The 16036-nt window shown below is 52.5% G+C and overlaps 1 protein-coding gene across 1 annotated transcript in view; it reads left to right on the top strand.

The window, feature by feature from the left end:
* The first annotated feature begins 492 nt into the window (after nt 1-492).
* Nucleotides 493-16036, top strand: part of Grid1 (glutamate ionotropic receptor delta type subunit 1) — a 749173-nt gene continuing 733629 nt past the window's right edge. The window contains exons 1-2 of the mRNA XM_048339184.1: nt 493-664; nt 2890-3045. Of these exons, the coding sequence (XP_048195141.1) occupies nt 586-664; nt 2890-3045 (235 nt within the window). The 5' untranslated portion in view covers nt 493-585. The remainder of the gene's footprint in view (nt 665-2889; nt 3046-16036) is intronic.

Raw genomic sequence — 16036 nt, 5'->3', positions numbered from 1 at the left:
TCCGAACGCCCCCCGGGCTGGGAGCGCCGAGCACCCGGCGCCCCCTCCGAGTCGCGAGCGGCGCGCGGCGAAGCTGAGGCTCCGCAGTCACGTGGCCGGGAGGAGGGCGGAGGGGAGGGAGGCGGGCGGGGAGGGGAGGGGGAGCGGCGAGGGGGAGGGGGAGGGGAGGGGGCGTCCTCCGCAGTTCGCTCCTTGCCGGGGCTCAGACGCACAGCCAGCCCGGAGCCGCCGCGCCGGCCCGGCCGCCGCCGCCGCCTCAGCCGCCGCCGCCCCCAGAGCCGCGGGAAGCGCCGCCGCCGCCGCGGGCCGCCCCCGCCGCGCCGGCCTGGACCCGGGCTGCCAGCGCCGCTGCAACCGCCACCGGAGCCGGCGCGGGAGCTCGATCGCGCGGAGCCGGGCTGGGCTGGGCTGGGGCGGGCACCGGGCGCAGGGGCGGGCGCGCGGGGGGCGGGGGAAGACGCACGGGCGGGCTCGGCTCTCCCGGGGAGCGGCCCCGGGACTGCACCGGGACCGGCGCCTCCCCGCTCCGCGCTGCCCCTCGGCCTCGCCCCGGGCCCGGGCGGATGAGCCGTGCGCCCGGGGGACATGGAAGCGCTGACGCTGTGGCTTCTCCCTTGGATATGCCAGTGCGTTACGGTGCGGGCCGACTCTATCATCCACATCGGTGAGCTCGGGGGGTGGCCGGGCCGTGGCTGGGCGGGGGCCCCCAGAAGAGCCGCGGGGCGGGGGGCGGGGGAGGGATGCCCGACGTCCAAACTTGGCGGTTCTCTGGCTGCGGGGCTCGGCAGGCGGTGTTCTCCCGGAGGGCCTCGCCGCGCCGCCCCGCGGAGGAGCCGTGTACGGGGCCGCCTCGCGCTCCCGGGGGCCCCTCGCCGCTTCCCGGGGCTCCAGTCTATGCGCGGGGCCCCGGGGCCTCTGCCCGCACGTAGGGCCTCGGTTGCGGGCAACGCGGGGATGGCCGCGTGTCCCCGGCGGGCCGTCGGCGCTGGGCCCTTGGACGCAGCTTTGAGCAGCAGGGGGGGGGGGGGGTTTGAGGAGCCCGCAGGGCCGGAAGAGAGGGAAGGGGTCTCCCCAAGTTGTCAGAGCAAGATCAAAGAGGCCGGCCGGGAGCCATGTGTGAGTGTGGATGGGTGTTGTCAGCGTGTATCACTGTGTGTGCACCTGGCACCGTGTCGGTGTCACTGCGAGAGGGCGTTGGGGTGTGTGGGCCATCGGAGCGAGCACGACGGAGCTGTCAGCCTGTTAGAGTGGACACAGTGCCTTTCTGTTTCCCTGAGCGCTCTCTCTCTCTCTCTCTCTCTCTCTCTCTCTCTCTCTCTTTCTCTCTCTCTCTCTCCCCCTCTCCCTCCCCCCCCCCGCGCGCGCGCGCGCGCGTGTGTGTGTGTGTGTGTGTGTGTGTGTGTGTGGCGACTGCAGCCCCCATCCCGGATAGGCGCAGAGTTTCTCCTGGTCTATTGGGGGCCAGCGTACGGATCTGGATGGAGAGGATGGAGGCTCCGAGCGTGGGTTTCGGGTTTAGGGCTGGCGAGCCGCTGAGCGGGAAGAGACGAGCAGCCCGAGGGAGGAAGACTAGAGGAAGGGGCGCGCCAAGTGGCGGTGGGCAGGAGTTTGGAGCTGCCTGGTTGGGAGTCTGGGAAGTTGGGCCAGGTGGAGGGGCTGACCGCGGTCGCTTTGGGGAGCCCTCTCCGCAGTCGCCTTTCCGGAAGTTGGGGAAGACCAGCGTGCCCAAAGAAACTGGGGGTTGGGAGGTGTGAGAAGGCACGCAGGGATGACGGGACCCAGGGAGCCAGGGGGAACTGGGCCCAGCCTGGGAGAGCTGCAACGCCCCCCCCCCCCCCCAAGGGCGCAGGGCCAAGAGTGCTGCTTCCCGCCGCGAGGAGCGGGCGCGGGTCTCACGGTCAGCATTGCGGCTTCGGGTTAGTGAGGATCGGAGATCGGAGGAGCCGGGGCTCTCCCTCTCCTACCCAGCTCTCAGCGTTGCGAGGAGGGAGGAATCACCAGGCCAAGCGCTAGGACCCTGGCGACTCTGGGCTTAGGGTGGTGGAGTGAGGACTCCGAAGCGGCCCAGGCTGCCAGCAGGGGACCGGTCTGGGTACTAGCGCAGGGTACGACTCTGCAAGCCAAGCTCCAGTCCGAAGGCGCTCCGGAGGAGTTGTCTGTGCTTCTAGAAGGCCCCTTCAAAGCGGCTCCTTCTGGGACTCTTGGACCAGCTGGATCAGAAGACGGAGGGCTCCAGGAGACAGTCTCTCCACCCTCGACGTACACACAGGAAAAGGGATTGCGAGGGAAGGAGAGCAGAAACATGAGCCCTGGGCGCCAGGTTGAGCAGCTCCATGGCCATTGATGCTGCCAGCCATCCAGTGCACTATGCCTAAGGAAGTCCCCCCAGTATCGACAGGGGAGCCAACTGTGGACCTGCCTTACCCAGCTCCACTTAGCAAAAGCATGACAGGCAGAAAGAAATCATCACTCCATTTGGGGGGGGGGTTGGGGGGAGCCGTGGGGACAGGGGACACTGCCGACTCAGAGAACTTTCTGGGGTGGGAACCATTGTCAGGAGCATTTGGATGCTGAATGAGGCCACCCTAGGTGTCTCCATCCACTGCCGCGGGCATGGCTGGGACAGGTGCTGTTTTGGTTGGGGGAACACGCGTGACCTGGCAGCAGCATGGGCATGTCAGCTGTGTGCACCTGTGTTGGGGTGGGCAGGGGAGCCTATCTTATTGAAGTTATGCTAGGAGAGTCTTAAGCTGCCCCATCAAAATGGAATCCTAGCCCAGCCTCCCACCACTTGGTCCCCGATGGTCCCACTGGTGCCTGACCCAAGGGCCAAGGCAAGATGGGGAAGGTTCTTCTCCAGGCCTGCTCCTGACTCCTCCTCTCCTCCAGGTGCCATCTTCGAGGAGAACGCAGCCAAGGACGACAGGGTGTTCCAGCTGGCTGTATCAGACCTGAGCCTCAACGATGACATCCTGCAGAGCGAGAAGATCACCTACTCCATCAAGGTCATCGAGGCCAACAACCCGTTCCAGGCAGTGCAGGAAGGTGAGTGGCCGCGGTGCCCCTGGCTCATCAGGCCACGGACCGTGAGGCGGCACTGCCTTGGGGACCCTCAGGGTCGAGTGAGGGACTCGGGTGGGCAAGACACCCTTCCCCTCTCGGTGGTGGGCGAGCCATAGCGCCAAGCTGCTGTATCCTGCGGGGTCGGGAGCGGGGTCCGGAGCGGGAAGCCTGCTGCGCCCTGCTGGGGCAGTGCGCGCCTTCCCGCTGGCTCTGTGCGTGCCTGTGTGCGCCCAGCGGCACGGGTCGCGCAGGCGTGTGGCGCCCAGCTGTCTTTGTTTCTGGCGTGTTTGTAGGTGGGCGTGTTTGAGTGCCAGGTACCTGGGTAGCGGGCACCTTCTCTGATCTCAGCGCACCGGAGTATATCTCCGGTGCCCAGGGCCGGCCAGTGCCCAGTGTCCAGAGCCCCCGAGCGGCGCCCTTTCTTTTCTCTTACTACCTCACTGCCGCCTCTGCGTTTCTCCGTGCTTCTGCGGGTTTGGAGCAGCGGTTTCTTGGTGGTGGCCCGTCGCCGCCTGGGCCGGAGGTGGGCGCTGTTTGCCCAGAAAAAGAGCAGATCTGAGCCTGGTTGGGCTGCTGGGGAAATACTAGGCCGTTCCCGGCCTGCCTGTATTTGTAGCTACTGTCTGCGGTTGGCTCCAAGGCAGGGCCAACAAGTGTGCCTTGAGGGTGCACTTTCTCTCCCTTATCCTTTTCCCTCCCTTATCATCTCCCCAGATGCTGCCCATTTCCTATTCAAGACCCAAGGGGTCCTCTGATCCTGACTCCTTGCCTGGCCTTCAACCCTTTTCCTCCTTCCCCTTGCCTAGTTCCCCACAAATGGAGTTCCACTCTGATCAGGACCCGAGCCTTGGAGTGCAGTGCTCAATGCTGCAAGTCCTGAACACAGGGATTCCTCGCAAGAGGAGCTGTCCCAGGTGGGGTAGGGAGTTGGTGCAGTGGCTGAAGCAGCAATGCAGCAGAGTCCTCCTCTGGTGTTATGTGTTGGTTGTCAGTCTCTGGGTTCCCTCAACAATAGGAGGACTGGAGGAGTTGGGGGGGGGGGTGTCCTTAGAGAGTCTACTGGGAATAGCAGAGGAAGGAGAGGGGCCCTCTGTGGGAGGAGAGCCTGGAGCTCCAAGTGTTTTGAAAAGTGCTTGTATAAATGTGAGTTCCAGGTGTTGGCTGGGGGAGGTGGGGAGTGGAGCAAGGCTCCTGTGATATTAATAAGTGATATTTCCAGCCGTGTCAGGTGTCTACTGCCTAATGTCTATACAAGGGACAGGAAGAGGAGCTCTTCTGTGGTGTGTCCTCAGGTCCCACCAGCACTCCTTGTGCCCAGATGTCCCTCTGTCTCTGGACTTGTAGTCAGGTGCTCTTATCTCAACTCCTTGTAGGGCTCAGATGGGGATGGGGGGAGGGTCTCTACCATATAAGAATAGCTCTGTTGTCATTGTCTGCTTCTGTTGTCTCTCCTCTAAGTAATCAGTATTTATGATCATTCATTTTGCCCCAGAATGAAGCCCATTGCTAGCCATCAGCCATTTCCTCAGGATTGAAGGTGATGTTCCCATTGGGGTTGCCACTCCAGGCAGGCAGCATGTGGGTAAACTGGGCAGTTGGCCCTCTGCAGAGCTTGTCTCTATTAGAAGGAGCAGCTTCAGTTGATTTTGCTGTTTGGGAGTGAAAAAAATACTAATGCTGTAAATGTGCCTATTGTTTTTGTCTTCTTTTCCAAAAGACATCCTAAATCTGGATTTTAGTGTTTAGCTGTTGTCAGTTACTGAAACAACTGAAATAACACCTAAAAACATAGCTATGGGCTATTCATCCTTCACGCCCCAAATGCAGCTTTGACCTGGTAATAAAGGTTGTAGCCAGGAATCTTTCCTGGGTGAGAGCTTGCTTTTCTGAGCCTTCATTTCTGTAGAAATAACTGGAAATGTCTCAGTCTCCAAGGATAGCAGATTGGCACAGTTTCAGGAGGGTGGGGAAGGAGTGTTTGTTGCACATCTGGAATGAGAGACTTAGGTTCTGAAGGCTGGCAGTGTCTAGGTAGAAGGCCACTGGCTGGGCACCTGCTGCTCAGAAGGTGTGTGCTGGCTAAACTCACCTTGTGAGTTGAACAGGAAGAAATCTATCTGTGACTTTTATAAGTGATGTGAGGAGCCAGCCCTCTCAGAGGGCCTCAGATAACAGCAGAACAATGCTCACAACTCTCTCTGCCTGCAGTTGGGTGAGCAGGTGGTCGGCTCATTGCTCTATGGGGTACTTATCTATTCTAGGGCTTTAGCCTAGCTTGGTGACTACTTACTTATTTCTCATGGCCCTGGGTGATCATTGAAGAGGACATAGGTGATGGACACTGTTTGGGGCAAGGGATAGAAAGCATCGACACACTGAAGCTCAGTCTCAGTCATAGACAGGGCAAGTCCCCTGTGACCTCCCAGTGGACCTGGGATTGGAGTGATGCTTCCCTGTTTGGATATGAACTGGATTTGAGGTGGTCTGTCTGGGGAAGACTTGCTTCTGTTTCCAGATGCGTTAAAAGGGAATAATTGCAGTAGCTGCCTCCTGGGATTATTGGGCAGACTAAATGAGAAGAAACATGTGTAAATTATCTGCATAGGGCCTGCGGTAGGTGTTCAGTAAACACCAAGTCTCTTCCCCGCTCCCTGACCCAGTGGAGACTCCTCCTTTTCTGCTTCTCTCAAGGCAGTTGATATTTGCAACTCCATCGTTTCTTAAGCTGGTGAATTCCTTGAGTGAGGACCCTAACTGACCTTTCCATTTTTAGCTTTTACATTTTCCCCCAATTATAAGAAAAATGCATTGCTACAATGAGTTGCTTTAAAAATATTAAAAAAAAAAGAAAACAGAAAAAAAGAAAGAGGCCAATGCATGCTCATTATATAAAACATGGAAGGTACAGGAAAGTGACTAGGAGTAGAACATAACTGTCCTGAATTTTACCACCATGGATGTTTCCTTCTAGTCGTGTGTGTGTGTGTGTGTGTGTGTGTGTGTGTGTGTGTGTGTATCCTGGGGGCTTGAACTCAGCACCTAGGTGCTATCCTTGAGCTTTTTTTGCTCAAGGCTAGAAACTACCACTTGAGCCACAGCTCTACTTCTGGCTTTTGGTAGTTCATTGGAGATAAGAGCTTCATGGACTTTTCTTCCCTGAACTGGCTTTGAACTCCAGTCCTTGGATCTCAGCTTCCTGCGTAGCTAGGATTATAGATGTGGGCCACAGACATTGCACTTTATGAAGGCAAAGGCTCCATTCTGCCTATTTCCATATCCTGCCTTTCATTCACTTTATTGGCTTCTGTTGAAACCACTGTGAACCATTTGTAAACATTACCTCCATTGGCTGCTGCATTTATTTTCCAATGTGCAAAAAGAAAAAAAAAGGTAAGAAATGGAATCATGTATGCTGAGATATACAGAATTAAGTATGTCTGAAGAAAACAAGAAATGCAGTTTTTTTTTTTTTTTTTTTTTGCCAGTCTTGGGCCTTGGACTGTCCCTGGCTTCCTTTGCTCAAGGATAGCACTCTGCCACTTGAGCCACAGCGCCACTTCTGGCTGTTTTCTATATATGTGGTGCTGGGGAATTGAACCCAGGGTTTCATGTATATGAGTCAAGCACTCTTGCCACTAGGCCATATTCCCAGCCCCAAGAAATGCAGTTTTGATGTGTTAAGATTTATACCTATAATTTTCCCAGGCTAGCTTCACATAAGCCTTTTGCAGTCATTACCTTTTAGGAAAGGATGCTGGGTCAGTTTCTGTACAAGAATAGATCACATTTACCAAAACATGTTCTTGATGAGGAGCTGAAAAATTGAAAAATAATAACACAGGACATTTAAAACTCTTAAATCTTGTACCTTCAATGGAGCTGGTAAAGTCTATTTTAGCAATCAGTATGATATTTTTTCTTCTAGATATGAGAAGAGATACTGATTTGTTAAATAAGAAAATCATATTGTTTGAAAGTATCTGCTCAAGTAGAAGATTATATAAATGCATAAAAGAACTGGCTAAGCCTGATTCTCCTCTCTTCAGAATTATCTTTTACTGTGAGTAAAACATGTGTTATTGGATATGCCGTAAATATATCTGTCATGTTGTGGAAGGGTGGCAATTTAAGGGAGAGGCAGGGAAAGGAATATATTGGGAGGCAATGTTTCTTAGGTACCATAAGCTCAAAAGTGTTTTAAGAAGCCTGGGGTGTGGCTTGGTGGTAGACTGCTTATCTATTGTACATGAGGCCCAAGTTCTAGCCCCAGTACTATAAAAATAAAGGAGGTAAAGATTACTCAAATTCAGGAGGTAAAAAGCAAAGCTGAATCACAACAAGCTTGGCATCCATTTCTATTGTTTGTCTCTTAGGTCCCTCCCACCATCCTGCTGGCTTTAGAGGCCTTGCTGGAGACTCTCCTTCCCAGACCTCTGCTGTCTTCTACATTCATTGAGTCTTAGGTTCATTGAAGTCATGCCCTTGTAGTCCTGCTAGCCACCTTGCCAAGACACTGCTAGGGGCTCAGAGTGACATCTGTGTCATTGCAAAGGGGATACCAAGCCCATGACCACCTTTCTATTCACTCAGCAGTATTCATTTTCTTCTGGCACTGAAATAATGTTATCCCAAATCTAGTTGTTGTAACCATAGGAACATATTATTTTACTGTTCTGAGCCTGACCTGGATCTCAGTGGGGTTAAGATCGCAATGTGGCTCAGGTGCTAGTGGCTCAAGACAGTAATCCTAGGTCCTTGGAAGGCTGAGATCTGAGGATCATGGTTCAAAGCCAGTTCAGGCAGGATCATCTGTAAGATCTTATCTCCAATTAACTACCAAGAAGCTTGAAGTGGAGCTGTGGCTCAAGTGGTAGAGTGCTAGCCTTCAGCACAAAAGTTCATGGCCAGTGCCCAGGTCCTGAGATCAAGTCCAGGAGTGGTATACACACACATACCCACACATACCCAGGTGTGGGCAGGGATGACTCCTGGAGCCTACTCCTTGACATTTACAGCAAAGCCTGCCTCTTCTTTAGCCCTGGTCTCCTCCCTCCATCCCTTTATGTTGTTAATTTTTATGGCCAGGCTGGCCAGAGCTGTAATCTTCCTACTTGTGTTTCTCACTGTGCCTAAGCCACGGTGCTCCCTCCCCCCCCCCCCCCCCCCCCGCCGCCGACCCCCCCCCCACCAGATAACAGGTGTGAACCACTGTGCCCCGCCATAGGCTGAGATGAAGTCTTGTAAATATCTTTTTGTCTGGGCTCCTCCTATCTCTGTCTCTCAGTTAGATAGGGTTACAAGTTTGAGCCACTATGCCTGGCCTCAACTTTCAATTTTAAGGTTAGCTGACTTATAAATTTAATTCTATCATGCAGTCTTAATTTTCCTTTGCCATACAGCCTAACATATTCTCATTTCTGGGGACTAGAACATAGATGTCTTTCTGGATCCCTACTCAGATAGCCATGTCAACACCTGTATACACCTTGTAGCCTGGGCATGTTGTCACTCTCCTCTTTCTTTCCTGTCTTCTGCATGGTCTGTTGAGCTCCTGCTTATGCAGTGGCAGCATCCTCTAGTCTTAGCCAGACAGGTTAGAGACATGTGGGGGTGCCTGACTATGTTTCCTTTCTACAAAGAACTGCTGTGTATACCATAGGCCTGGGGGGGGGCACTTCACATTCTTATGGGTATTCTTACCATTTCCTTTCCTGGGCCTGGATGTTGCTGGTGTATAGGGATGTTTCTGGAGGAATATGCAATTGAAAGAGTCAAATTGAAAATTTAGGGTGCCACTCAGCCCCAGATTCCTTTCCTGCCCAGATTCTTCAGATCTTCACCATCAGTGCTCCAGCCTTTCCCTGTGTCCACCAAGACCCTTGTTGGAGTCAGTCTTGCTTCCATGTCCTGTGCAGAGCGCTGTTCCTCCTGGCCCCTCAGGGGCTGCTGCTCTTGTGCTTCAAGCCTGGAGATGGCTTTGCATTAGGACACACTGCAGATGGTCTTCTAAGGGAGTCTGGGTCATACCAGGAACTGTCTAGTCCTGGATTCTCCATAAGCCCCTGGCTCCGTGAAGGGACAGATACACTCTTCCTTCAGTGTGCTTCATTCCAGGGTCACCTTGGGGTTTGCTTTCATTCCAGGGTCGCTTTTGTCTGTGTGCACATGTATTCACACATACAGGTGTGCACAGGAACATGTGTCTGCACCTGCATGTGAGCATACCCACTTTCTCTTATTATGGATGCTCTCCTGCCCTACCCACCTCTTTGTGTTTTGGGGTCTCCCTCCAGTTTCCCTCTTGCCTTGGCTCTCCCTCTGCCTGGGAGATGTGGCCTACCTTCCTGGCACCTGGCAGAGTGACCTCTCATGCCAGGTAAGTGGGTCTTTGGAGGTGCTTTGTCTCTATGTGGTTATGAGCAGCTGCCAGCCGCATTCCTGGTACCAGGGGCCTTAACACCTACACTGTGGCAATGTGTTGGGACATTTTCCCAAGTTCTCTTGGAGATCAAGTAACAAAAAGCATCCACAACTTGTAGGAACAGGTGAACTATCCAAATTCTTGTAGTTGCCAGATTAAGAAGCTAGTCTGTTCCCTTTTGTCAGCTGTCCTGCCTCTGCCCTTCACCTTTCACTCCTGTAAGGGTTTAGGTCTTGAATTTTTGGTGCCCTTAGAAGGTGGTGGATCCTTTATTTATTTTTATTTTTGTCGATTGTGGGTCTTGAACTCAGGGCCTGGGTGCTGTCCCTGAGCCTCTTTGTATTCAAGACTCTCTATCACTTTGAGCCACAGAACCATTTGTTCAATGGAGGTAAGAGCCTCACAGGGATTTTTCTGCCCAGGCTGGCTTTGAACCATGATCCTCAGATCTCAGCCTCCTGACTAGCTTGGATTAGAGGCATGGACCACTGGTGCATGGCATGGTGAACCCTTTAAGAGGTGGGGCCTAGTGGGAGGTCTTTAGGCCATTGAAGGTGTGTCCTTGGAGGGTGTGCCCTCTGATGTGGTGGGAAGCCTTCCCCATTTTATCAGTCACTGTTAACTAAGTTATGCTGCAGTAACAATCCCCAGATCTCAGTGGATTCATGTAAGAGCAAGTCATTTCTTGCTCAAGGAACGTGTTGATCCTCATTCAGGAGTGTGGATCTTGGTGGTTATTCTGCCTGGTCATTTGCCAGTTGCTGGGCCAGAAAGAGAGCTCTTTGGAGCAGTGGAGCTAGCCTGGATTTGATATGTATCACTTCTGTTTACAACTCACTGGCAAAAATGCATCCTGTGGCTCCAGCTAGTCACCAGGTGTGTTATGTACCTGGACAGGGGGGTGAAATATTTGCTGAATTACACAGTGCTTACTTCCAATTCATGTCAAAACAGTTCTGTGTCTTCCTTGATGATTCATTGAAACAATAGCAATCAAGAAATGAAATATAAAAAAATTGTAGTTGTGTCTTGGTTGGGTTGAATTCATTTCTCCCATCAATTCCTTTTCCACTCTCATTTGCTTGTTCTCTCCTTGGGGCCTCTGGGCAGCCCTCTGTGTATGGGAAGCCAAGAAGCCTGTGTCCCCAGCCCTATACTCCCACCTGTGCTTTCCTCCATATCTCCAGTCTTGTGTTCCTTGAGCCCTGAGTGTGAGATGTCCTAAGCAATAGTGAGGGGTGGCAGGGGTGGGGGGAGGTGAGGAGAACTTGAAAGATGTTGGCCTAAGGATACATAATTACATTAGATAAAAATAACTACAAGATATCCATTGTAAAGGTGGTAACACTTAAAGATAATACAGTGTACTTTTGGGAAATGCTGAGAGTGGTTGCTAAGTGTTTTTACCACAAAAACGTTCACCCTGATAGGTAATGCATTGATTGACTAGCTAGCTTTAAATATTACACAATATATATGAATATTACTTAGTGCATAATAAATGCATAGTGTGTGTGTGTGTGTGTGTGTGTGTGTGTGTGTGTGTGTGTGTGTGTATGCTAGTCCTGGAGCTTGAACTCAAGGCCTGCTCTCAGTGCCCCTAAGCTTTTTGTGTTCAAGCCCAGTGCTCTACCACTTGAGTCACAGCTCCATCTTTGGCTTTTTGGTGGTTAATTGGAGATAAGAGTTTCATGGACTTTCCTACCTGAGCTATCTTTGAACCACAGTTCTCAGATCTCAGCCTCCTGAGTAGCCAGGATTACAAGTGTGAGCCACCGCCTTTTGGCAATACATGAAATTTTATGCCAATAAAATACATTTTGAAAAGAGAAGAAAAGATCATGTTCCAGGCTAACCACCAATGACTCCACATGTTTGACCTGCTTGCCCTTCATGTGCCCTTCCTGTGCCCTTCCTCCATCGTCGTCCCTCCTCCTAACTCCCTCAGCCTTCTCTCCACTTTTCTGTACAATGGCCCTGGGCCATGGAGCCATGTGTGTCCTGGCTGTGGCTGGCTTATGGCATGTGACAGCTCTTCCTCTGGGGTGCTGGTCTCCCTGACAGGCAATGGCTGGGAAGGCAGCTGGAGTCTGTCCAATATCCCATCCTGCTGGTTCTCTGACCCTTGACTTGGCCTTGAACAGCCAATTTTCTGGCCAGTGATTATGAGTTGGGAGGGAAGGGTCCAGGGTTTGCTTTCTGGACCTCAAATACAGTCAGGGTGGCTGTGTATGTGTGTGTGGGGGTGGGAATGGATGCTCCCCTTTATCTGGTTTTGGTCCAAGATATGATAGGTCAGGCTTCCAGGAAATGAAGCTAGGGAGCCTCTTGCTGGGGCCCAAGGTGGTCCTCAGCTCGGCTGTACCTCCTCCTCCAGCTAGATCCTGTGGGTGGCTCCCAAGTCTTGTTGGTTGTCATCTTGAGAGTTATCCTTCATGGCCTTGGCTATCCTGTTTTTCTAGTCTCCTCCCTCATATTGGCCTTTGCCAGACACCACAGCTGTATCTTCTCTGCTCGACACCTGTTCCCAGCTCATGCTCAGCCTCGCCCTTCCTCCTCCTCCACCCAAGAAAAGATGGCCATCTGTGAGCTGAGTCCCTCATGCAGACTGGAGCTCTCATCCCACCCTGCTGTGACTATAGGCAGGTGATCTGGTTCCTGCCATCTCAGTGAGGATGATAGCCAGGGGTGGTTGAAGAGATGAACTAAAATGATAGACCAATGAACAGGTTTGTGGGGTATACTATCATCAGCCTCAGAGGGCCCCAGGCAACTCTTGATACCCCCCTCCCCCTCATCCTGCCTCTGCTGGGCTTCCACAGCCCCTGCTTTAACTCAGCAGCTGAGGCATATGACCCTGAGCTGGGTGTCTCCAGAGAGCAGGGGAGGAGGTTGATACTGAAGACATGGATCGTATGGAGGCTGCTTGGAGCCATCTGTGCAGGACAGAGCTCTGGGTATCCATGGCAGTCACTGCATGGTGTTTTAATCTCGAAGCAGTCTGGTCTTGCTGTGAGCACACAGAATAGCAGAATCCAGCCCAGGCTCTGCCCCCTTGGCCCTTCCTACTGTCCCTTGCCCCACCCAGACCTGATCGTATTTGGTGGAAAGGAGTTTGAATGATGAATGTTCTGGTCTGATTATGAAATGCTATCCCTCCTCCCCACCACAGGCTCTTGTAGATGTGTGTGGGGGCAGTGGTTGCTAGCTGATGGCTTGGAAAATGATTGGGTTCTGCAGGCTCTGATCTCATCAGAGCAGGAATCCCTTAATGGACTCATAATATGATGGTTTTTGGGGAATAGGAGGTGAGGCCCAGTTGGAGGAAGGAAGTCACTGAATTGTCCCTGTCCCTTTCCTCTCCCTGCCTTCTGTCCACAGTGGGCTGCCATGTGCTCTGCTTCACCACACACAGGCTCAGAAGCAGCAGAGCCAAGTGACTGTGGACTGAAACCTCTGAGACAGTGAGCCAAGAATGAGTCTTCCCCTCTCATGTGTTTTCCTGGGTGTCTTGTCAGTGATAGAAGGGTGACTGGGAGAGCATCCCTGGGGCTGATCAGCTGTGTGGTCTTGAAAAGATCACTCTGAGCCTCAGTTTCTCCCTCTGTGAAGGAGGCACAGTGTATACCGCCGTGTCCTGCTCTTGGCTCCTGTAGTGCCCCTCCTGCTCCATGCATGAGTGGACATGATGCAGCTGGCACTATTCCTGGACTGGGCTGGAGGCTGTCTTCTGTTTTCTTACCCGAATACCTGTGGGTGTGGGAGCAAGGAGAGGCTACACTCTAGATCCAGAGCTCTGAGATCTGACCTGAGCTCTGGCTGGTATTGTCGCTTTGGTGTCTGAAACAGATGCTGAAGTGGCTCTGACCTGGCTTGGCTCTATGTAGGACTATTGTCATCTTCCTGTCACAGCTATGCCCATCAAGTGTGGTTCCTTCTCAGTCTTGAGTGACTCCAGCCTCCCTTCCCTAGTAGGCGGCCAGGGCACTGCCTTCCCTCTTCTTTCCCACTGACCTCTGGCACACCAGACAGTCCAGTGGGTGGTCCCCAAGTCCAATGGGTTGTCAGCTTAAGGGTGAGACTCTCCACATCACAGAGCGCCAACCTGGAGCTGGGCTCAGCTCTGTATGAGATCCTGAGTGTCAGGTCATGGCTTCTGGGAGCCTGGTTAAAGCTCTTGGGCTGAGGTGCAGCCCCACATGGCCTACGTGCTGAGTTGGAGCTGCCAAAGGCCCTGGTGGCCCCTTATTTCTCAGGGACAGGTAGTATGGGTGGGCCCATCTTTAGGGGGAGGATGTTGTGGTAGGCAGTGCTGAGCAGGTGGGACTATACAGAAGGCATGGATCAGGTCCCTGGACAACCCATGGAATCTAGACAGTACTTTCCTGTGCACACACACACACACACACACACACACACACACACACACACACACATGCGCGCGCGCACACACACAGACGCATACCCAAGCACACAGATGATTGTGCATGTTCACATATGTATCAGAGTGCACATTCATGTGTACATGCATGCATGATGTTGCATATGCACACATGTACACACATGCACATATACAAGCACACGTTGCACACATGCATGCAGTGTACTTGATGTATACTCAGTATATGTGCACATGTGCAGGTAATTATGTGTGTGCATGTATGTGTGCAAACACATGTACACACAAGAAGATTTGCAGATTTTCATGCTACCCAGCACATTTCGCAGAGAGAGCCAGCAGCTAGCTGCTGTGTGGAGCTCTGAGCCCCTTACTCTTTTTTAAAATTTATTTTTATTGTTATTATAAAGATGCTATACAGAGGGGTTACAGTTACATAAGGCAGGTCATGAGTACATTTTTTTTTTTGGACAGTGTCACCCTTTCCCTCCCTCTCGCCCCTCCCCACCCACAAATTATATAGCTCATTTTCCACATAGTGTCCAGTAAGTATCACTGCTGCATTTGTGTCCCCATTTACCTACAAAATGATGGAAAAATGAACAAACAAGACAAAAAAGAAAAGAAAAAGGAAAAAAACCCTCTTGTTTCCATTTCCTGGAGTTCATTTCAATCACTATTATTTTCTAGGATCAGAGGCGCATAGGCCTCAAAGCGGCACCTTTTTCCTGGGGCAAGAGTCTGCCTCTGAACACAGGAGCCTGGCTGAGCACATCTCCTCTCAGGCCACACTTTCAGCATTGCTGAATTGTGTATTAGTCTGCCCAGCTGGGGATATATATTCAGGAACAGTATGTGTCTAGCAAGTACCACTGCTGCATTTGTGAGCCTCTTCCTTGGTATCTTCCTCCTGACCCCTTCATTGCCTCAGTGTAGATGTGGCCTTCCCAGGGGACCTGCCTGGCATGCAGGTCAGCAAGTGTCACAGAGCCTGGATGTCCAGATGTGGAAGGGCCTTGTAAGGCCAAGGCCAGGCCAAGAAAGGCCAGAGGTTCAACGAGTAGATGTTTGCTTCCTCACGTCCAACTCTTGAAGCCCTCGCTCTGAACTCAATGGCGTTTGGAGATGGAGCCTGGGGGAGAAAGTGTAGTTGAGTTTAGGAGGATCTTGGATGAGTGACTTTGTAAGAAAGGACTCTGGAGAGAGTACTATGCTTGTGTCACTCCAACAGGGAGACTGGGTCAGTGCTGGGAACACTGCGTTCCCTGGGAGCCCACCATGCTGATGCCTCAGCTTTGACTTCCATCCTTCAGATGGAGACTGCTGTTTAAGTCATCTGCTCCATGGTATTTTGTGATAGCCACAGCTGATGAAGGTGGGAGGGGAGGGGCCATGGATCCCTGGCTTGGGGCTGACCCCCCTGGCTTGGGGCTGGCCCTGCCTCCTTCCTGCCATCCAGAACCTCAAAACCTGAAACTCTCAAGTCAGGCTTCTGATCAGAAGGTCTTTGGAGCTGAAGATGAAGCAGGTCTGAGGAGGGCAGATCTCACCTCTGACTCACTCTGCTCATCTGAGGTTGTGTCTACCACACAGTCTTTTTTTTTTTTTTTTTTTTTTTTTTTTTTTTGCCAGTCATGTGGCTTGGACTCAGGGCCTGAGCACTGTCCCTGGCTTCTTTGTGCTCAAGGCTAGCACTCTGCCACTTGACCCACAGCGCCACTTCTGGCCATTTTCTGTATATGTGGTGCTGGGGAATCGAACCCTGGGCTTCATGTATGGGAGGCAAGCACTCTTGCCACTAGGCCATATCCCCAACCTACCACACAGTCTTGATTGTGGAAAGACAGGCCCTGGGGCTCTTGGAGGTCTTCAGGCCAGTGTCCTCTCACCTCATTCTCTTTTGTATACATGTCTTTTGTCACTGGCCCTCCAACACTGTGTCCCTGAGGTCTCCTAACATGAGCTTCAGTTTTTCAGCCCCAGCCTTTTCATGTGAAATGCAGATAGCCATGCTTCTGCGAACCTATCACCTTAGGGAGCAGATAAAGCCCCTGGCCAGTGAGTGCACAGCGGATTCCTGTCTACTGAGGAAGCTTGTCTAGTTAGATGTTCTTGGCCAACTTATGGCTGCTGCTCTGGGTCTTTAGGCCCTG

This window comes from Perognathus longimembris, chromosome 2 (genome assembly GCF_023159225.1).
Source record: "Perognathus longimembris pacificus isolate PPM17 chromosome 2, ASM2315922v1, whole genome shotgun sequence".
Classification (NCBI taxonomy): domain Eukaryota; kingdom Metazoa; phylum Chordata; class Mammalia; order Rodentia; family Heteromyidae; genus Perognathus; species Perognathus longimembris.
Note: the sequence above shows the minus strand (reverse complement) of the source record. Positions and strands in the feature narration are given on the sequence as shown.